Raw genomic sequence first — 17839 nt, forward strand, 5'->3', positions numbered from 1 at the left:
TGGCGCCTGAGTTTATTTTCTACCGCCCCCGGGGACCTGCGACAGAAGTTCAATAAACCGATTTAACCTCAATCAGTTCAGTCCGCTGCATCCATCCGGGTTTATCTTAAAGTGGTTTTGGCCACTTCGAAAGCGGTTTATATGCACCGAACGTCTGCTGTGTTACAGATTTGAACCAGTTTCTGATGAATTATACTGGTTCATGTGTCATTTCTGTCCCTACCGAAAGACAGTTATGGAGAAGGTGGCTGTTGATTTGCAGGTGGCTACAGGCACACCAGAACCGGGGGATTCACAATTAATGCTCGCCCCCGGTTGTTATTTTGCTACTGAGATGTTCGGTGCTTTGTACCCTCAAAGGTCCCCCTCTTGTTCGGCAGGCAACAAAGGAGAGAGCCCCTCTTCCAGAGAGCTGATAACCTCAGGGCTACGTTCCCGGAGCGGCACGGTTGGCAGCATCGCCTCAGGAGCCTGTTGCTCCTGTTCTGGCTTTGACGCTTGCTGGAGAAGCCGGGCAGATTGCAGGATTGTTAACCCAGGCCTGTGCTGGGCCAGCTGCACTGATCGCCAGGCCCAGGTTGGCTTGCATTTGCTTATCACGGCTGCAGAGACAGGACCCCAGGGCCGGGGAGCAATCGGAGACGCTGGACCTCTATCCTGCACGTCCCCAGCAAAGCATAAATGGGCTGGAAGATGGAGAGTCTTGGGGGCCGGATGGGGAACAGGCCACCTGCACCATCGCTAGACAAGGGATAATTCGGGCCAAGTATTGCCCGTCAGAGAACACGGGTCCGCTTGTCCCCGGTGCTCAGCGAGGCACGCCAGGGAGGACACAGCAAGGGAGTCAGTGATGCTGGCATAGCTGGAGGGGCTCCGACTTTCCCCACGTGAGCTGCGCCGCAGACCCGGCGTGGTGGACTCGGCTGCCCTCTCCGCTGCCAGCCTCCTCCCTCCCACGGCGATAACAGGACATTTGACAGCGCTCCTAAATCGGCAACACGTCCCTGTGGAATCACACCCCCGTCTTTGCTGATTAACAAGGATTTCTGCTTTTTTTTTTTTCCCCTCCCAACGTCTCGACTGTCCTCTGGAGGAAGTTTATCAGATTAAAGGGAGTCGGTGGTGGAGGCGACCAGCATTTTGCCTGCCTCTGGAACAATGCAGGCCAACCTCATTAGGCAAATTACTGATGCATGGCCACTCCGTTAATGCTTCATTTCCAAGTGGGGTAGCTCTCCGGCATGGCTGATGGCTGATAAAAAGGTCTCTCCTGGACGGCCAAGAAGGCTTTGCCAGGTAAAGACTCCTATTCTAAAGGGAGGTGAGGAAGAGCCAAGGAAAATCATTTACTTTCGCCTCCTTTGCCCCGTGCCCGTGTGCCTCACACAGGACAGGGCCGCGGGGCCGGTCGTGTGAGAAATGATTCCTTACAATGACTCCTCCAAACGCCATAACGCGATCCCCAGCATGTCAGGCACGGGGTGGGACATGCGCTTTATCCCAAAGAGTGTGCACTCTACACAGACAAGGTGGGCAACCCAGGCACTCGGAGGTGAGAAGACATGGCCAAGGCCATGCAGGGCATCAGTGGCAGAGGCAGGAATGAACCCTTCCTTTCCAAATCCCAGCTTAGCCCTTTCCTCTCTGCATGATGCTCACCTTGCACTTTGTAAGCGCCTAAGGAAGCCCTGAGGGACCCACCCTCCAGAGGGTAATTTCTTTTAAGTGCATTTCAGCGTACTTTCTATTTGGGAGAAACGGAGGCACAGAACAGAGCCCCGCGTTCCCTGAGGGGTTTGCTTTCCTGGCAGCACTGCATTTCCTTCCTCGTCCCTTGACGAGCCACAGACGCAGGAGCGCACCTCGGGCAGTCACAAGCGCCCTTCTTCCTTCCTTCCCTCGCCTCTGCCCCCACGACACCCCCACGGCCGTGCGAGCCTGGGGAGGACTAGCTTTTCTTCTGCCTTCCACCGTCCAGCGGCCGTGGAGCCCGACTTGCTAACCGCATCTGAATGAGTCATTTTTAGCTGCAGCAAAACAGCCCTAAAAGCAATTTGTTGAGAACGAGCTCCGTCCCTGCCGCGAGCGCTCTCTGGCCCCTGCATTTGGCTGGTTGTTTATGCTGCCATTTTAGAGCAAAAAGCCCAGGAGCAAACTCTTGTTCCTTGTTTTTATCCTTCCTGGTGACCTGCCTGATGCAGGGGGGCAAAAGCCATTTGGGGCAAGGGCCGCCCTCCCCACCAGACTGGGCCTTGTCCATCGACCGCAGGCCGGTTGCTTGAGCAGACCTTGTCAGGACAGAAGACGACAAGCCAGGAGAAGTCGGCAGTGGTTCCCAGCCGGTGTTAGAAATGCTGCAGTCATAGATTTCATAGACATTAGGGCCGGGAGGGACCTCGGGAGCTCCTCGAGTCCAGCCTCCCGCCCAAAGGGGAAGAAAGCCAGCTAGGGTCAAAGCCAGCTGAGTTGGGAGCCACACTGAAATGCCATCACACTTCACTGCAGCAGTAAAGGGGTTAAACTTGTCCTCCCAGGCTGGCAAGCTGGGAGGGAGCTTAATTTCTAATTAAGCTGCTTAATTCATCGGTCTCTGCAAAGTTGGTTGAGGCCAGTCATTGTAGGACACTGGCCGAGACCGCTGCAGGAGACACCGTCTACCTGTGCCATGTCTGGGCAGTGCCTGGCACCACGGGCATCTTGAGCCTTGGCTGGAGTCTTTTTGGCCCGATTCAGTGCAATCAATAGAGTAACTGTAATGCCTCGAGCTATTGTGAATAATTACCAGCAGCATAAACATGCAATCTATTGCTATTATTAGCTGTCACTGAAGCAGGCTGGGTTTCAGGCTCGAGCCATTTGAGATCCATAAACCCAAATCTGTCTCACATGCCGGCCAAGTCCTGTCCAGCCCGCATTGCCACGATTAAGCCTATGTCCTTAATCAGAGAAATTCAAATGAATTAGCATATTTACAGCGCAATCGCTTATTATGTGAGGAGGCTCTTTAAGGATGTGAGGACGCTGGTCTGCTTGGCAGGAACGAGCTAATTAGCAAGACACATCCCATAATCTTTGCTGGCTTGATTGTGGACGTACCGAAAACAGGCAATCCTATTCAGACAGTTCATTTCTCAGCCCGTCTCGAATACCGCAAAGGGTCTGCATGGAGCCTGGCAGCTCCGCGGCGACACACCTTCCCCGCTACGCTGATAAAGTATGTCCAGAGGGGAGCGTCAGCTCACCAAGAGTATCCGCTTTTTCCCTGCTTGGGTTTTGGCAGACACGATGGCCAGCTCTCCAGTGCTTCAATGCTACCAAGTGCCCGAGAGCTCTGCCACATCCTTAAGGTTTCAACACAGAGGCCGGCTCAGCATCAAGGCGCTTTTCGTGAAGAGCGTTTTGCAGCAGCCGACGAAAGGCAAGGGTCAACTCAAGTTTCCTGCAGACTTTATGCCCGTTGCAGTCCACCCTCATCATCAAAAGCAAAAGCCTGGGGCACTTTATAACGCTCACCATGTCTTCCAGATGTTTTCTGGGCCATCAGCATCTGAAAACAGGCTATGCGTCCAGCCGCGTGGCTGACATACTGGCCTGGGGGCCCGGGGAGATTTGGGTACTATCCCCAACCCTGACTCTGTCTCAAGCTACTGGACTGTCTGCATAGGACTGCCTATTTTCAGTACTTGCACAATCACGCCAGCAAAGATTTGGGTATTATTCCTGACTCTGTCTCAAGCTACTCAATGAGAGAGCTGCTTCAGCTTCCTCAGGCACAGCTGCCGTTTGGAAAAAATCAGCTTTCTTCTCAAGCCCCCTGATGAGAGTGCCATTATTCAGCTGATGTCCCGTCCCATAACATCCCCGACAGCTATTGCTACCCGGAAAAGCAGCGATGAAGAGAAAAGTGAAGGTAGGCTGAGCTTTTAGTGATGTTTAGCGCCTAGGAATTGGGAGAAGCAGGCAGGCCCATGGGACCACCTTGCTTTCTAACAAGGACCATCATCAAGAGCTCGGCAGCCCCCAGACCACTAATCCCTAAGGGAGGGTTTCCTTCGGCCAAGTGCCCTGGCTTCCTGTTGGTGTCTAGCCTGGCAGCTGGAGAGAAATTGGAGAAAAACCCGGGAAGCAACACTGGAAAGGAGGAAAGCTGGCAAGCACTGGGTTGGCTTAGTCCAAAGAAGAAAAGACCAGAGAGAGTTATGATCAAAGGCTTCAAAGGTTACCGGAGAAAGGAAGGTTATGGACTGCTCTCCACTTGTCCACTGGGGGTAGGACAAGTGACAGCGAAGGAGACCAAGGTTGGACAGTAGAAACTTTTCTACTTGTAGGGACAGTTAAGCCCTGGAACAGGTCTCCTCGGGAGGACGGAGGTTTCAAAGAGGTGATTAGACGCCTGGTTCAAGTCCAGGTGGGGCAGGCGGTGCTACTTTTCTAGCTCTTTCGCAGCCCTAATTTGCTACGCTGCTAGAACGGTTCAGTGCACGTGGCTGACGTCTCGCCCCAGCTCCGCCACCCACTTTCTGGATAGCCTTGGGTAAATCCTTCATCTCCTGCTGTTTCCCTTCCTGCCCTCTCTGTCCTAAGATGGCATTCAAGCTCGCCCACCCTACGTCTGACATGCCCGCCGGTTCAGTGACCAAGCTCCTTATGCTCCTACCGCCATCCCGTGGGACTGGACGCTAACCCAAGCCTTTGCCCTCCAGGAGCTCAAACCCCAGCGCGTTCCTGTGCTCCCGCGTCCATTTTACCCCCAGACTCTGCTCTCTCCTTGCAAGGTTCATTGAAAGGAAAAAAACCATCCGGGGACATCATCACAGAAAGCGCACTACCCCCAGAGTCCTCTCTGTTGTTTGCTACTAAATTATGCTCTTGGAGTCTGTCACTCCTGATTAAGATGATTATGGCAAGACCCCAATTAGAGCCATTTTCGGATGATGCCGCGCATTTAACCGTCACCGCTCTTGGCCAGTGGGTTAGGAAAAAAAATGCTTCGATTGTGGGTAATCATAATGCAAGTTTAATAGGAGCTGAACGAGTACCTTTAAGAGAAACAGAGGGCATGTTGTAGGATGTGAGTGCACTCGAATCCCAGCCGTTTCTTACTGGATTGGGCATGGGTATGTCCAGTCGGCTACACAGGGGATGCAGAAAAGTATTGGTGCCTGAAAAGCAACACTGAAGAGATGGAGACGTTTTTTCCTGTAAAACAGCACCGTTTTCCTCATCTTCCTGCTGCCCGATGATCATTAAGTGCAGCTCATCTGAGAGAATAAGGCTGTCTGAGGGACGGCATCAGGCTGAAAGGGAAGGAAGAGAAGGGGGGGCAGCTCCAAGCGCAATGAATCCAGTATTGAATTTTTCCCTTTCGTGTCTTGTCACGGAGAGCCAAGTCGGCACGATCTCTTCCAGCCCTCTTCTGAATAACTCCCCGCGTGCGTCCCCGCGGCCCCCGCCAGCGCAACTCAAGCGATTCCAGTTCGTCATAATAACTGCCCCCGGCGTCGCAACGGGTGTTCACCGAGACATTATAGATCAGGCATCCAGGGCTCCTCCCAGAAGGCAGCCAAACCCGGCCCTGGTTTTTTCCCCTTCTTCCTGAGCTGAGGTCGCCCAGACCTGGTCCGGAGAAAGCCAGCGAAGGCAACGCGGCGTGGCAGCCGACAGAAAGTCCCCCTCTGCCTGGGGGAGGTGACACGACGGCGGGTGGCGGGGTGGTTCGCCGTGACACGAGCTGCACGGAGCGTGCGCGGGGTGATGGGGTCAGGGGAAGGGAGCCGCAGGGGAGTTGCCACGTTCCCTAATGCCAGAAACGGAGTCCAGCTGCTGCCAGGAGAGGCCAGGGGCATCCTGCCAAGGGTGCAAGCCGCCTCCTGGAGAAACCACAGCTGCAACACGGGGCACAATCCCGCTGCTTCACCCCTGGTAGACGTGAGACCACTTTTGTGTGAGACCCTCTCCCGTGACCCCCCAAGGTCTTGATCTCACCGGGCACCTGTTGTGACTGCTGGCGGGGGGGATCTCACAGCTTGGGAAGTGGGGAGGGCTTGGAGATGCCTCTGAATGTTATTGAAAGGCACCGAAAGTTGCCTCAAGCCCCCCTTCCCACGTGCACCCGACTCTTATTCTCCCCTTGCAGCCCCTTTGAACCACCAGCTTCACAGAGCACGGGAAGGGAGGGGAGGGCTGCTTCCAGCTGTCCTGGCCGCGAAGGTTGAAACGCAAACAGTCGCCCATCGCAGGAACCCAACGAGGTGGGGTCCACCCCCCAAAAAGGCCAAGAGGGCACGTGCCCCTGGGAAACGCGGAAGGGGGCACGGACCCTCTCTGTGCCCGCGTTGCACCTCCCCGCCCATTCCTGCCAGCCACCTGCGGGCCAGACCGCAACACGGCGATCGCTTACATCTCCGGGCGGACTCCTGGGCCAGCTCCAGCCGGTAGATGGAGAGCCGGTTCACGCCTCCGCAGACGTTGCTCTTCTCCCCCTTGCACTCCATGCTGCACTCCGCCTCGCTCACGTTCAGAGCCTGGATTTTGTGACCGCAGTAGCATTCGGCCCCGAACTCCAGCCCCGCATACAGGTAGCCCCTGGAGAGAGAGAGCAGAGTCAGAGCCAGAGCAGCGCCCGGCACCGAGGACAGCAAGACAGCAGGGGTGGGAGGAACGAGGGCGGATCTGCCGGGGGATCGCGGCATCCGGGGTGGAAAGCAGTTATGTTTGCTAGAGGGGGCGACTGGTAATCCGACAAGGCTGCTGGAAATGTTGGCTGCAATCACAATACCTGGTCTCGGGGAAATGCACAGGGCTCCCTAGCGCGGGGCACTTGTGATCTAGGGCTAAGTTTCCTCCACCAGGCAGATCCTGTGCATTTCTAGTACGTACACCGTGGGGGAAATGCATCTCGGCTCCCCACGGTGGATCCCAACTCTGATAGCAAGCCCCGGCTGTCGCCAGTGTCCCAGGAAGTACTGTGCCCCCCCAGTGCAGCTAGCACCGCTCAGGATTTGGCCTTCACCAAGCAGGCTTCCCGCTGCCATCCGTGCAGCCCCGTCGGCATGTGCGGATCAGAGGCTCTTGCAGGAGGTCCGGCGTGCAGCAATTGTGCCTGCGAGAGGGGAGCATCCTGTGCAAACCTGGTGCATCTTCCCCTTTTGGGCCCTTCCTTATTCAGTGCATTCAGAGCACTGCCAGTAGAGAAGCACGCCTTTCACGGGAGCATTTCTGACCCAAGTCACATTAGGATACATTTGCTTTCAGATCCGGAGGAGATGCTTTTCAAATCGGCAATGCAAAACCCATGTAATGACTTAAGACATCTGTATCCAGGTCATAAGGCCTGGCCCTAACCTCATTGATTTCCACGGGCTTTTGATCAGGCTCTTGTAGAAAACGTCATGACGATGCCCAAAAAGTAATCAATAATACCTTGCACACCTGTTAACTCCTGCATCCGAGAAGCACCAGAGGCGCTCTTTAAGTGGATTGAGCCCCACAGTGGTGCAGCAGCTGGAGATGGGCAGGATATACTCCAAAAAGGAGTAGCTGTGAAAATGGAGCTCCTGCAGAGTAAACCAGGCATGAGATTGAGAAGGGGGCCTGTGGAAACGTATTGCTTGGCTTGCCTGGGCTCTGCTGGCCTTAGCATGTGCTATAGCAACCTGTGCATCCATGTGCCAGCCTAAATTCCTCCGTGCGCTGGTGGTAGCAGGGCACCAGTTTTCCCAGAGCCTGTAGGAGAGTCCTAGTCGCCAGGGGAGTCTCGCTGTGGTTCAAGTTCTCTGAACAAAGCAAACGTGATCTTTTCTTTCGGTGTGTGGTCATTGTTGATGATTTACTAGACACTAGCTGGAAGCAGCATCACTTTAAAAGAAAAAGGGCTTAGTGCATCGTATAGATCATAAAGCAAGAGACAGCAGCATTACTTAAAGGCAAAGGGCATTATGTGTGTTGCAGGAGAAATAATAAGTGATGGAGACTTCGCGGGGCTTCAAAAGAGGAAAGCTCCTGTACTTGATACAGATTTGATATGAAAGGAGAAGATTGCAAGGGGACGTGGCACGCAGGAGCGAGCTTGCACAGTGGAAGCAGAGATGAAAACCACTGCGCTTCGGAGAAGGGGTCAGAGCTTGTCACATAGCATCTACCAGCAAACGCAGCTCCGGCGACACAACTTTCCAACGAGGATGCCTCACGTGTAGCCGTCCCACTGCGGATGGGTGAAGTCTGAGGCTCCCCCACGATTATTTACTGAATAACCACAGCACGCTCAGCCCAGCAGCAGGGAAGATTTGTTGGCCTGGTGGGTTTGCAGTCGAAACCATCTCCCGAGCCATCGCTGGCCATACCTAAGGGGCCAATCAGTTGTGTTGGGTGCATGGCTTCGCGCTTACCTGCAGGCCTGTGCCGGCTGCTGTCAGCTGCACACACCTGGCTGCAGCCTCACCATGCGCACCTCCTTTACCTGGTCTAACAGCTGCAGGTTCATAAATCTTCACCGTTCATCCTGCGAACCTCACGGGGAGCTATACTTCTTCAGGACTGCAAGGGCTGACAGCGGGGCGCTCTCGGGTATTAGGATGCTGGAAGTTGACATAGAAGCCCTGCAAATTTTAGCTCACGTTTGCAGCTGCCAAGTACAGGTATAGCCTGGAGCATGCCTCCTTTGGCACTAGCACAAGGCAGACAAGAGAAGGCGGCAAGACAGCTCCAACATAGTGTGGCTCCCTGGATGAGAGCTCAGGCCTGCCTCGGTTTTGCACTGGGAGCCAGAGCAGAGAAGGCCCCTGGGTGCATCGGTGGCAGCACTAATGGGACAGCTCAAGGATGTCACAAAACTCTGGAGGACCTCCGTCCTCTGACTTGGCCTCCTGATGGGACAGGCATCGGGGCAGTAATGGCTGGTGATAAGGAAAGTTGCAGGGAGGGATTATCCTGCAATAGGCAGCCGCTGTCCGATGCGTTTCAGAGGCGGGTAGGGCATTCGCTACGGACGGGCTAGTGCTCAGGAAGGTTGGAAAGAAGCAAAAGCTTCTAATTTTCTGAGAGGGATCAGGCCACTGGAGTATAATGCCCTTGGGTATGCTTGGTTTCTAAAGGTATTTGGGCACTGAAGGATGCAGAGAGGGATCCGGTGGGATGCATGGAGAGAACTAGGTAGGTCCTTAGGTGTTTTTGAAAATCTCCCAGGCCCGGGGCCCAATTGGCAACCCTGCCCCATTCGTCCACACCACGCCAGACACCGCTCAGCCCTTTAATGGACTGGCAGGGATACAACAGCATTGCTGACCCCGGAGCAAGTGACCACCGTGCTGGCTTTTGTCTTCAGCCTGAAACTTGGCCTTGGCACCCTGACTGCTCAGGGACTGTGGCTTTGGGCCTGTCTTTTGCCTGCCACTCCACTTTGACACCTTTGCACTTCTGTGCCTCAGTTTCCCCTCTAAATGGTGGGGGGAGCTGAAAAGCTAAGAGCTTTTCTTTGCAGGGATGTTTGGGAGGGTGACTTGCTGCCCTGCGCTGCGGACCCAGCTGGGGGTGGTAGCAAGAGCTAAGAAGACGCCTGCAGTAGAAGGGTTTACATGTGGAATAAAGAAAATCAGACATTAATTTCCATGAAGGTCAGTCTGTTCCCTCCACCACCTCCCAGGCAGAAAAGCAAGTGCCCTGCCCAGAGAAGGAGCTGGCTAGAGGGATTCGGGGGTGAAAGGTCATTCATTACCGTTGTTTAAAAGCAACACAGAGCAGCCTGGAAAGATGCACGATCCCTCGTGTGTCACACTGCAACCGCGCTTTTTCATTTGGCATGTCATGCATTTGCGAGCTTTACTTTTGCAAGCCCTGACCCCGGCCAAATCTTTATTCCCACAGCCACACGGGACCAAAGAGGGATGCAGTTGCTTGCAGCCTGCCTGACATCAGAAGAGGGTTTTCCTGGTGAGTTTAAAAAAACCAAAGAAAGCCAAATCAAAACCCAGGATCTTTGGCAATGTCAGTTAAGGCGCTTTAAAAAAAACGAGAGAAGGAAGCAGAAGAAAAATGGTCAAGGCGCTGGAGCGCTTAAGCTGCCAAGAGAGAAATACTGTTGGTGGGCTGAAATTAATGAAGACGCCGTGTTCATTTACCACCGTACCGTTCAGCGCAGTTGTCCTGGCAACGAAACACTGTCATCTTCTTGTAGTCGAAGAAGGACACGCCACGCAGGGCGCGCTGGTGAGTGTTGTCCACGTAGCAGCCAATGTATTTTGCTGAAGGAAAGACAGAGAAGACAAATTCAGCTTCCTCACGTGTACGGGGCTCACCTCCTCGCTCTCTCCCCTCCTCCCCTGCTACACTTTATACTGCATCTCTTCAGTGACTTACTTCAACTGGCCTAGAAATTTAAATCGAGGAAACAGCGGGGTGGGAGGGACCCATGCAGATGCAAGGAATGAATGCAAAAGCAAATAAAGGGGTGTATTTGGGAGCCGTGTTGGTCTGAGTCAAAAAGAAATGCAAAACTCTAAAACTCTTGATTCAGAGATGATACCTTTTATTAGACCATCTAAGAAATACAGCATATTCTGGAGGATGAAGGGAAGCAATGTATGGAGCTGAGACGTTTCACCAGCAAGAGCTCTTGGGGCCAAGATAGCTTAGGATCAAGCCATGAGAGCCTAACAGTGAGATTTTCAGAGGCCTTGAAGGCCAAGTGCTGTGAATTCCTCCACTTGTTTAGATCCAGGCAGGGTAAGTCTGGAAAGGCATCGTCCACAGTGACATAGCCGGGCTTTGCAGCCACTGTTCAGGCCACACCAGCTCCTACCAGCATTGCATTGGAAGGGGAAGAAATGCTGGGGGTGGGAATTTGGCGGCTTCTGCTGGGAAAAGCAAGAGCTGCAGCATAATTTGCAATGGGCAGGAGCTCTGGATTCATGGCCTGGCCTGCAGCGCGCAGCCTCGGGGCTACTCTAAATGACCCCTCGCCACCGTGGCCCCAAAGGTGCGTGGCAGTGGGCGAGGACAGGAGCAGCAGACACTGCCGGACAGAGGGAAGGGGATGGGGAGCTGTCTCATAGGTGGTAGAAAAGCCCCTCCACTAAAGGGCAGGTGCAACTGGAGAGCATCAAGGACCCAGACGCGGTCCGGGCTCAGCACACAGCTGGGCATGCAGCCAGCCCCTCAATCCCAGGGTGCAACCAGGCCCAGGGTTATACAACCGGGGGGTCTGCCAGCCCAGGCTGCACCCCGCGATGCTTGGAGAGCTGGGGGGGATATGCAGTCTGTCCTCGCGTCTCCCTGTTCTACCCACTGCAATCCTGCAGCTATAGGATGAGACGCTGTCTCCGAGCCACTCCAGGTCCATTGGGCCCTGCTGCTTGCCGAGAAGGGTTTCGTACAAGCTAAGGGCATGGATTTTGCCTAACTGTTCTCCTGAAGCAGCTTTATCCTCGTGTCTAGCCAGTTGTGGTTTTGTTGCTACTGATCACTTAAAGGGGGGGGGGGGAAAAACCCATCACTTCAGGCGTAACAAGAGATCCTTGCATTTGCCACATAAATAGTTGTTCCAAGGCTAAATCATTAAACCCACAAGCTATATACTACATAATTAGCAAAGTCCTCTCAAGGACTTGCCTTACATTTAAAAAAAGACTGCAGCCAAGGCTGGGAAGATGGCTCAATACATTACAGTTAGCACCAGTCAGTTGATTCTTCGCATCATAGATCATGGTGGAGTCCGCGGCACGTCCAGAGAGAGCAGCGATAACAGAGGGGTGTTTGGGAAATTGGCTCTAGCAGGCACGTAAGCGCGAGTCCCTGGGGAAACGGAGGCTAGCCGCTGACCGGGAGCATGTTGCATCAGTGCCGTTGAACTGGAGATGAGAAGTTTCACCAGCCAGGGCTCTTTGGGCCAAGATGGCTTGGGATCAAGCCATGGGAGCCCAACAAGGAGAAGAGAGCCCCGTGCTGAGCTCTGTCTTTACAACCCATACGAGGGATCGTGACTTTTGGCCTCTGTCAGGACTGGTCGAAAACAGTGTTGGTTTTGAATGCCATATTACACAACCGAACCCTTGCTGTCTGCTCTCTTTGATTTTAGATTTACATGCAGAAATTAAGTGAATTCCCTGATGGGAAAGCAGCAGTTCTTAAAACTCCAGGAAAGAAATTAGATCGGGGGTTTTTTGCATCAGTTTTGCACAGACCTGGCTTCTTTTTTTTGTTCTCTATTGCTGAAACGTCAATTCTAAAATTAGTGTTCGGTGGTGGGAATTCGGAGGAGGAGAAAAGAAGAAATGGGAAAGGACAAGACAACGAATGCTGCAAGCGCCAAAGAGCGGACAGGCCAGGAACCGTGGTGCCAAACCAACCCCCGCCGCATCTACTGACGTGAGTGGATCCCCAGATTTATATCCACTCCGGATCAGCCCCATGAGCACAAACCGCTTTGCACCCCAATAGCCGAGGCGCTGATTCCCCAAAGAAATTGAGGTGCCTCTTTTCCTTTGGTTTTAATTGATTCAAATGGATCCAGAAGTCCAGCATAGCTCCTCTACTGAGTGCTTCCTAGCTTGGCACCTGCCCTGGTACAACCAGAGGGCCAAGATTTCACCAGCTGAGTTCATTTCCCCCGGGCTCTGCTCTCTACCATCAGGCCCTTGTGCCACGCGCTCCCGCGTCTCCGGCTACGGCCAGTTTCTCACGTACCTGGTGAGCTCCTTGGTGGGGATCCTCCTTTGATCCCTGCAGGTGCATAGCTTCTCTGCTGAAGCGTGCCCATCTCTCAGCATGCACAAGCACAAACCCTACTGACCAACCCTGAATTTGCCAGTCCTTTTTAAAGACTTGGCAATCCTGCTCCTCTCCCCTGGCTCACGCAGCGACGAATCCTGCACGCTGCACGGAGCCGACGCTCGAGAGCGGGCAGGGTCATCTCACTGCTAAGAGCATCGTGTGGCCACTGGGGCTAAAGCAGTAATCGCAGGGGAAGGGGTCTCAGCGCCGGGGCTCGGGGCTCCTTTAAGCCCTGGCATGCAGCACGGCGGTGCAGCGATCTGGGCATTGCATCTGCCCTTACAAGACCGCTTCGGCAGACCCGCTGGCCACCCCATACTTCACAAAGTTTTGGGAACTGAAGCTAGGCTTTCAAACGGGGCAGGTGGCCAGCACTTATTTATGCCCGGGTCCTCTGAAGTGGGGCATCTGACTCCCTTGGATACCTCGAGGAGTCTCCGTCCTGCCAGTGCTTCCTGGAAGGCTGCATCTGTTCCTGGCGGCAGCAGGCAGGACGCGGCGCTCGGACCCACGTCTGGGCACTGTACGAACAGCAGAACGTGTCCAGAAGAGTTTAGCCTCGAAGCCAGCCGGGAACGAGGAGGGGAGCCGGGCGCAGAGAAAGAGAAGCGTTTGCTGCAGCAGGTCGCGGGACCGAATGCAGGTCTCCCGACTCGCAGCGCAGCGCTAACCATTGCACTGCGCCGTTCCCCTGTGTTAGACATGCCAGTCATTCCTGACAGTAAAGCATTTGCTCCCCGGGAAGCATGCCAGCATGCAGCTAGACTTCTCCCCGTGCAGTGTCGGGGCCTTACATCGGTGCCGCCCATCATCCGGCTCCTGACAGATGCCAATCATTTCATGCAGGGGCCAGGCGATTTGCAAGGGAGCCGTGAAGTCGGCAAGGCTCTGCCGGTTGTGAGGCCGATGTGCGGCTCAGGTGGAGGTGGCACAGCCGCGAGAGGCATTAAACCTTGGGTAACATCTGTGAGCTTGACTGCTTTACGACACCGCACCTGGCTTGCCACGGCGTGCTTTTTTTAAATAGGGCCGTTCAACCCAACATCCCCATTTGTTTGCTTGCTTTATAACTACGTGTTCAGAGTGTAATGTGCCCTCGACATCACCTTGCAGAAAGCTGCAAGCCATTTAGAAATGGTACTTAAAGCAGAAAGGCAATCAATATGGATGGGAAACGAGGTATAGCTTTGTGCTAAGGGCAGTACTTTCTATTTTCCCTACAAAGGGAATTAAGCTGACATCCTTCCCGGGCTGGCCCTGATGCTTCCCTTTGTGCCCGGATACTTGGGGCATTTCACGAGAGTGGTGTGTGCCAGTGTCAATTAGCCCGGGCGCACCGATGAGCAGTTATCTGTCAATTATCTGGAGCGGACAGATGAGAAGTTATCCTCGACTATCTACGTACAGTCGGCGCCTCGCTGTTAGTAACAGCCCGGTGGCCTTGAGCCAAGTGGCTGGACAGGAGCTGATAAAACTTTCAGCCCTATGGCTCTCCAGGGTGAGTCCACACCAGCTTGGGTGGCATGACCGCAGGGTAGAGGTCTGCCACATCTGTCCACTTGTGTTTTAACACCATACATGTACGGTGGCGTGTGGTCAGGCCTTCGGCTGAGATCTGGTATGAAGTCCCTCGGACTCAGGAGTTGAAGATACTGCCTCGGCACAATATCCGGTATGCCGAGGGAACGACAGTGCCCGCAGTCGTGTTCAGCAGTGAACACGCTGGAGGCAAATGCCTCCCGAGGCTCCAGCAGCCGTGCATCCTTAGACGTGACATCGTAGCTGCATGCAATGACCAGAAACGTTAACGAAGGACTGAAAGTTCCCCGGAGCAGTGTTAAGACCAGCCGCACTCCCCAAGTCCTTGCATCGACTTCCTCCGTGGAGTCTAACAGACGGCGGCCCCCTGACCGCTCGCTAGTTCATTTTCTCTGCCGCTGAAGACAGAGGAGCTACTCTGATTTCATCCGCCGGACCGCGCAATTCTGATACCAAGAAGTTGGGAGAAACCAGGAGAGCAGGGGTTAAACACAAAAAGGCCCGAGGGAGCTAATTTAGCAGGGGCAGGCGAGCGGGGGGCTTGGGTCTGGTGGGCACTGCAGGTTTGCTGGCACGGTGCTGGCTGGGAATGGGAGAGGATCCCGCCGCCTCTGAATGAGGGAAGATGCAGTCCCGATAGCCCCAGCACCCCTGCTAGTCTGGGTCTCTGGCTTTGCGTGGGTTTCCTCAGGCCATTTCCTCTCGCTACACACATCGCTCCCCCAAAAGGCAGGGGAGAGGGTCCTGGCTCCGTCACAACGTGACGTTTGCCTCCTGGGACGCTGCCTTCCACGCAGAAAGCCCGGCGCTACGGCCGGCACGGCTGGAGCTGTTGAAAGCTGCGGGGAGAAAGCCTGGCAGGGAGCCGCTGTAGATGCGATAGCGTCAGTCGTCGATGAAGTCTGACCCTGCTGTGGGCAACGCTGTGAAAGCTCTGGCCTTTCTCCAAGTGCCGAATGGGAGGAATGCTAATTTTTGGCTCTATCTTTATTTTATTGATGTATTTAACCAAACCTTTGCCCTCCAAAGAATGGTCAATCGATATATTGCATGAAAATGTATTAATTACATCAGGGTTTGGTTCGATAATTGATGGACTGGCATTTCTTCAAGGAAGTGGGCAGAGAGACTGTTACTTTAAAGTAAACACTGTAATGGCCAGATGTAAATGCATTTTCTTTTTCTGCTTTATCACTCATGCAAAGTGCTGATGCTTTATTTCTGAAAAGGTTACCTAGGGCAGTGGGGCTCAACCTCCAGCCCACCGGCTGCATCTGGCCTGCAAAGCTGTGTCCTCTGGCCCATGCATCTCACCACGGGCCTGGAAATTTGGCAGTGGGAGAGCAGCGGTCTGGGGCAAGCGGCAGTGTTAACTGCCCCCATTCTTGGAGCCATGTCAATCAACGCTGCCGTTGCACCCCTGATGCCAAATTTCCAGACCTGTGGGGAGCCCCGCTTGCTGGATGACACGACCCCGCGCCCCGCGCCCCGCACCCCGCGCCCCGGGTGTGGGGTCAAGCTGCAGCTGGATCTGGCACGCGGGGCCAAGCCAGTGTGCAAGATAATACTGGATCAGGCCCATGGCCCAATACACCCACAGGGACCATGGTCTGTGGACCAGCCCCGCACCACGCTTCCAGCCCACGGGGCCAGATAGATTGAGCATCACTAACTAAGGGCATACGGGCTGCCCCGATGCTAGAAGTAAACCCCAGGAAGGGTCGATGTCTCCTGCTCCTTAGCTGTAGCTCAGCATTTGGGTGTTTAAAGCTGCACTCTGTTCACATTCAGAAACCTGTTTAAAGGAGGGAGGTTGTCCCATTGTTTTTATATTTAAAACCAGGCAGGAAAGACCCACGCAGCTCGTGGGTGGTCCAGACCGCTCCTGTTCACTACTGTAGTATTTTGTTCTACGTTCACCAGCCAAAATCTGCTTACACTTAACATTAACTCCATCTAAGCATATCAGCTCATTCAGAGTGGGGAAAAAAAAAACCCAGCAGGGAAAGTCTAATGGTCCCAAACCAAACATTACATTTCCAAGACCTTCAGAAGGAAAGAAATCCAAACATGCCGAGGTAAGAAAGGTTATGGATAAAGCAGCCAGACAACCTAGATGAGGCCACACAGAAAGAAATCTCATGTGCTCTTAAAAGCCAGTGTCACATTATCCAGAGCCAGGGATGCTACGATGCCTTGTGCCAAAGCATGGCAGAATTAAGGTCGTTGGGGAACACTGAGAAATAGTCACTGTGGAAGGTGTCAGTGAAAAAGAAATAATGATGACTAAATAATTTGTATAAAATGAGACATTTAACACATCTAGTCTTTCTTGGTGATTTACAACAAGAGGAAGAGCTCGGATTTGCTTCTGTGGGCACTTTAAAGTCGTGCACTCTGAGCCGGTGCTGTTCGGGAAGCACTCTTCAAACGGGCGAGTTTGGCTAGATACACTTGGTCTGATTAGTCATGCGTTGGTCGTGTCCCCGAGTTGCGACTGGGCAGGAAAGGCACGTGTCCCTGTTCCTGGACTGGATGAGCTTGCAAATGGGTCTGTGCTAACACACGGGGAAAAAAATGATTTCCTGGAACAGTCAGGCATGCAGACTTGACATTTATTTTCCATAAACTGTCTTAGCAGCGAAACTCAAATGCTAATGGGAAGAATACACAGAAGAGTGCAAACAAGGCTCGAGTGAATTCATTTAAACAAGCCCCTGGGTAGTTGTGGGAAATAGTCTGCGGTCTTCAGGCAGCTCTAACTCTAAATGAGAGTATTGTTAAGGACTGGAGAGTTTTGCCACAGCTGATGCTCAGGGGTGGCCGTCGCCGTGGCCAATCAAAGATGCACCGTGCTGAATAACTAAGTGAGGTGCTTTTTCTTGAGGGCGCTAACAGGTGTAGCCAATGCATTTCCCTCTGCCTTCACCTCCTCTTTTCAAATCAGATCCAAAATGCATGCTCTGCTGAAAAGATCCTTTGCAAATGTGAGTCACGTGAGCTGTTTGTTCCGTGAACTGAGCCTACAGTCATTTCTTATGCCAATTAAAAAAAAGGAAGGGGAAAAAAATTAATTTTCCAAGAACTGGGTGGGTAGCCAGCTATTTGGTAATCTATTAGTGTAATGTCTATTAATCTCTTCTGACAGGGATGTGCCGTTTACTGATTAGGAGAAGAATGGCCCCCGGCACGCGACTCCAGAAGTGTCTCTGATTAGCTCTGCAATGTGCAGAAGCCAAATGGGTCCTTTCAAATGTTTTCTTCCTAAATCTGCGCTCGATCAGCTCCCGTTTCTGAGTGCGGGCCTCCAAACAGTGCTGAGAAACCCTTTTCCAGCACAGGGTCATCCTCAGCCCGGGCCTGCAGCAACCCGGCTAAACCCCAGCGACCCGGTCTTTGGACGAAGGGCTCCGGGCGTGACTTCTACTGGATACAACTAATTCCCTTTCTTCTCTGCTTGCCAGTGAAGACAGGGAAGAGCGTCTTTGCAGACGGGATCACGAACCCCATGAGGAGGGCTTTGAACTAGGTTTGC

General features: G+C 53.5%; 1 protein-coding gene across 3 annotated transcripts in view; it reads right to left on the reverse strand.

Moving 5' to 3' along the window:
* Positions 1 to 17839, reverse strand: part of WSCD2 (WSC domain sialate O sulfotransferase 2) — a 100956-nt gene that overhangs the window by 35307 nt on the left and 47810 nt on the right. For all 3 annotated transcript variants that reach the window (XM_090063634.1, XM_090063632.1, XM_090063633.1), the window contains exons 3-4: positions 10124 to 10238; positions 6401 to 6585 (exon numbers count right to left, since the gene is read on the reverse strand). In XM_090063634.1, the coding sequence (XP_089919760.1) occupies positions 6401 to 6585; positions 10124 to 10238 (300 nt within the window). The remainder of the gene's footprint in view (positions 1 to 6400; positions 6586 to 10123; positions 10239 to 17839) is intronic.

The sequence above is a fragment of the Crocodylus siamensis genome, chromosome 9 (assembly GCF_052110815.1).
Source record: "Crocodylus siamensis isolate JL-2025a chromosome 9, ASM5211081v1, whole genome shotgun sequence".
NCBI classification, from domain to species: domain Eukaryota; kingdom Metazoa; phylum Chordata; order Crocodylia; family Crocodylidae; genus Crocodylus; species Crocodylus siamensis.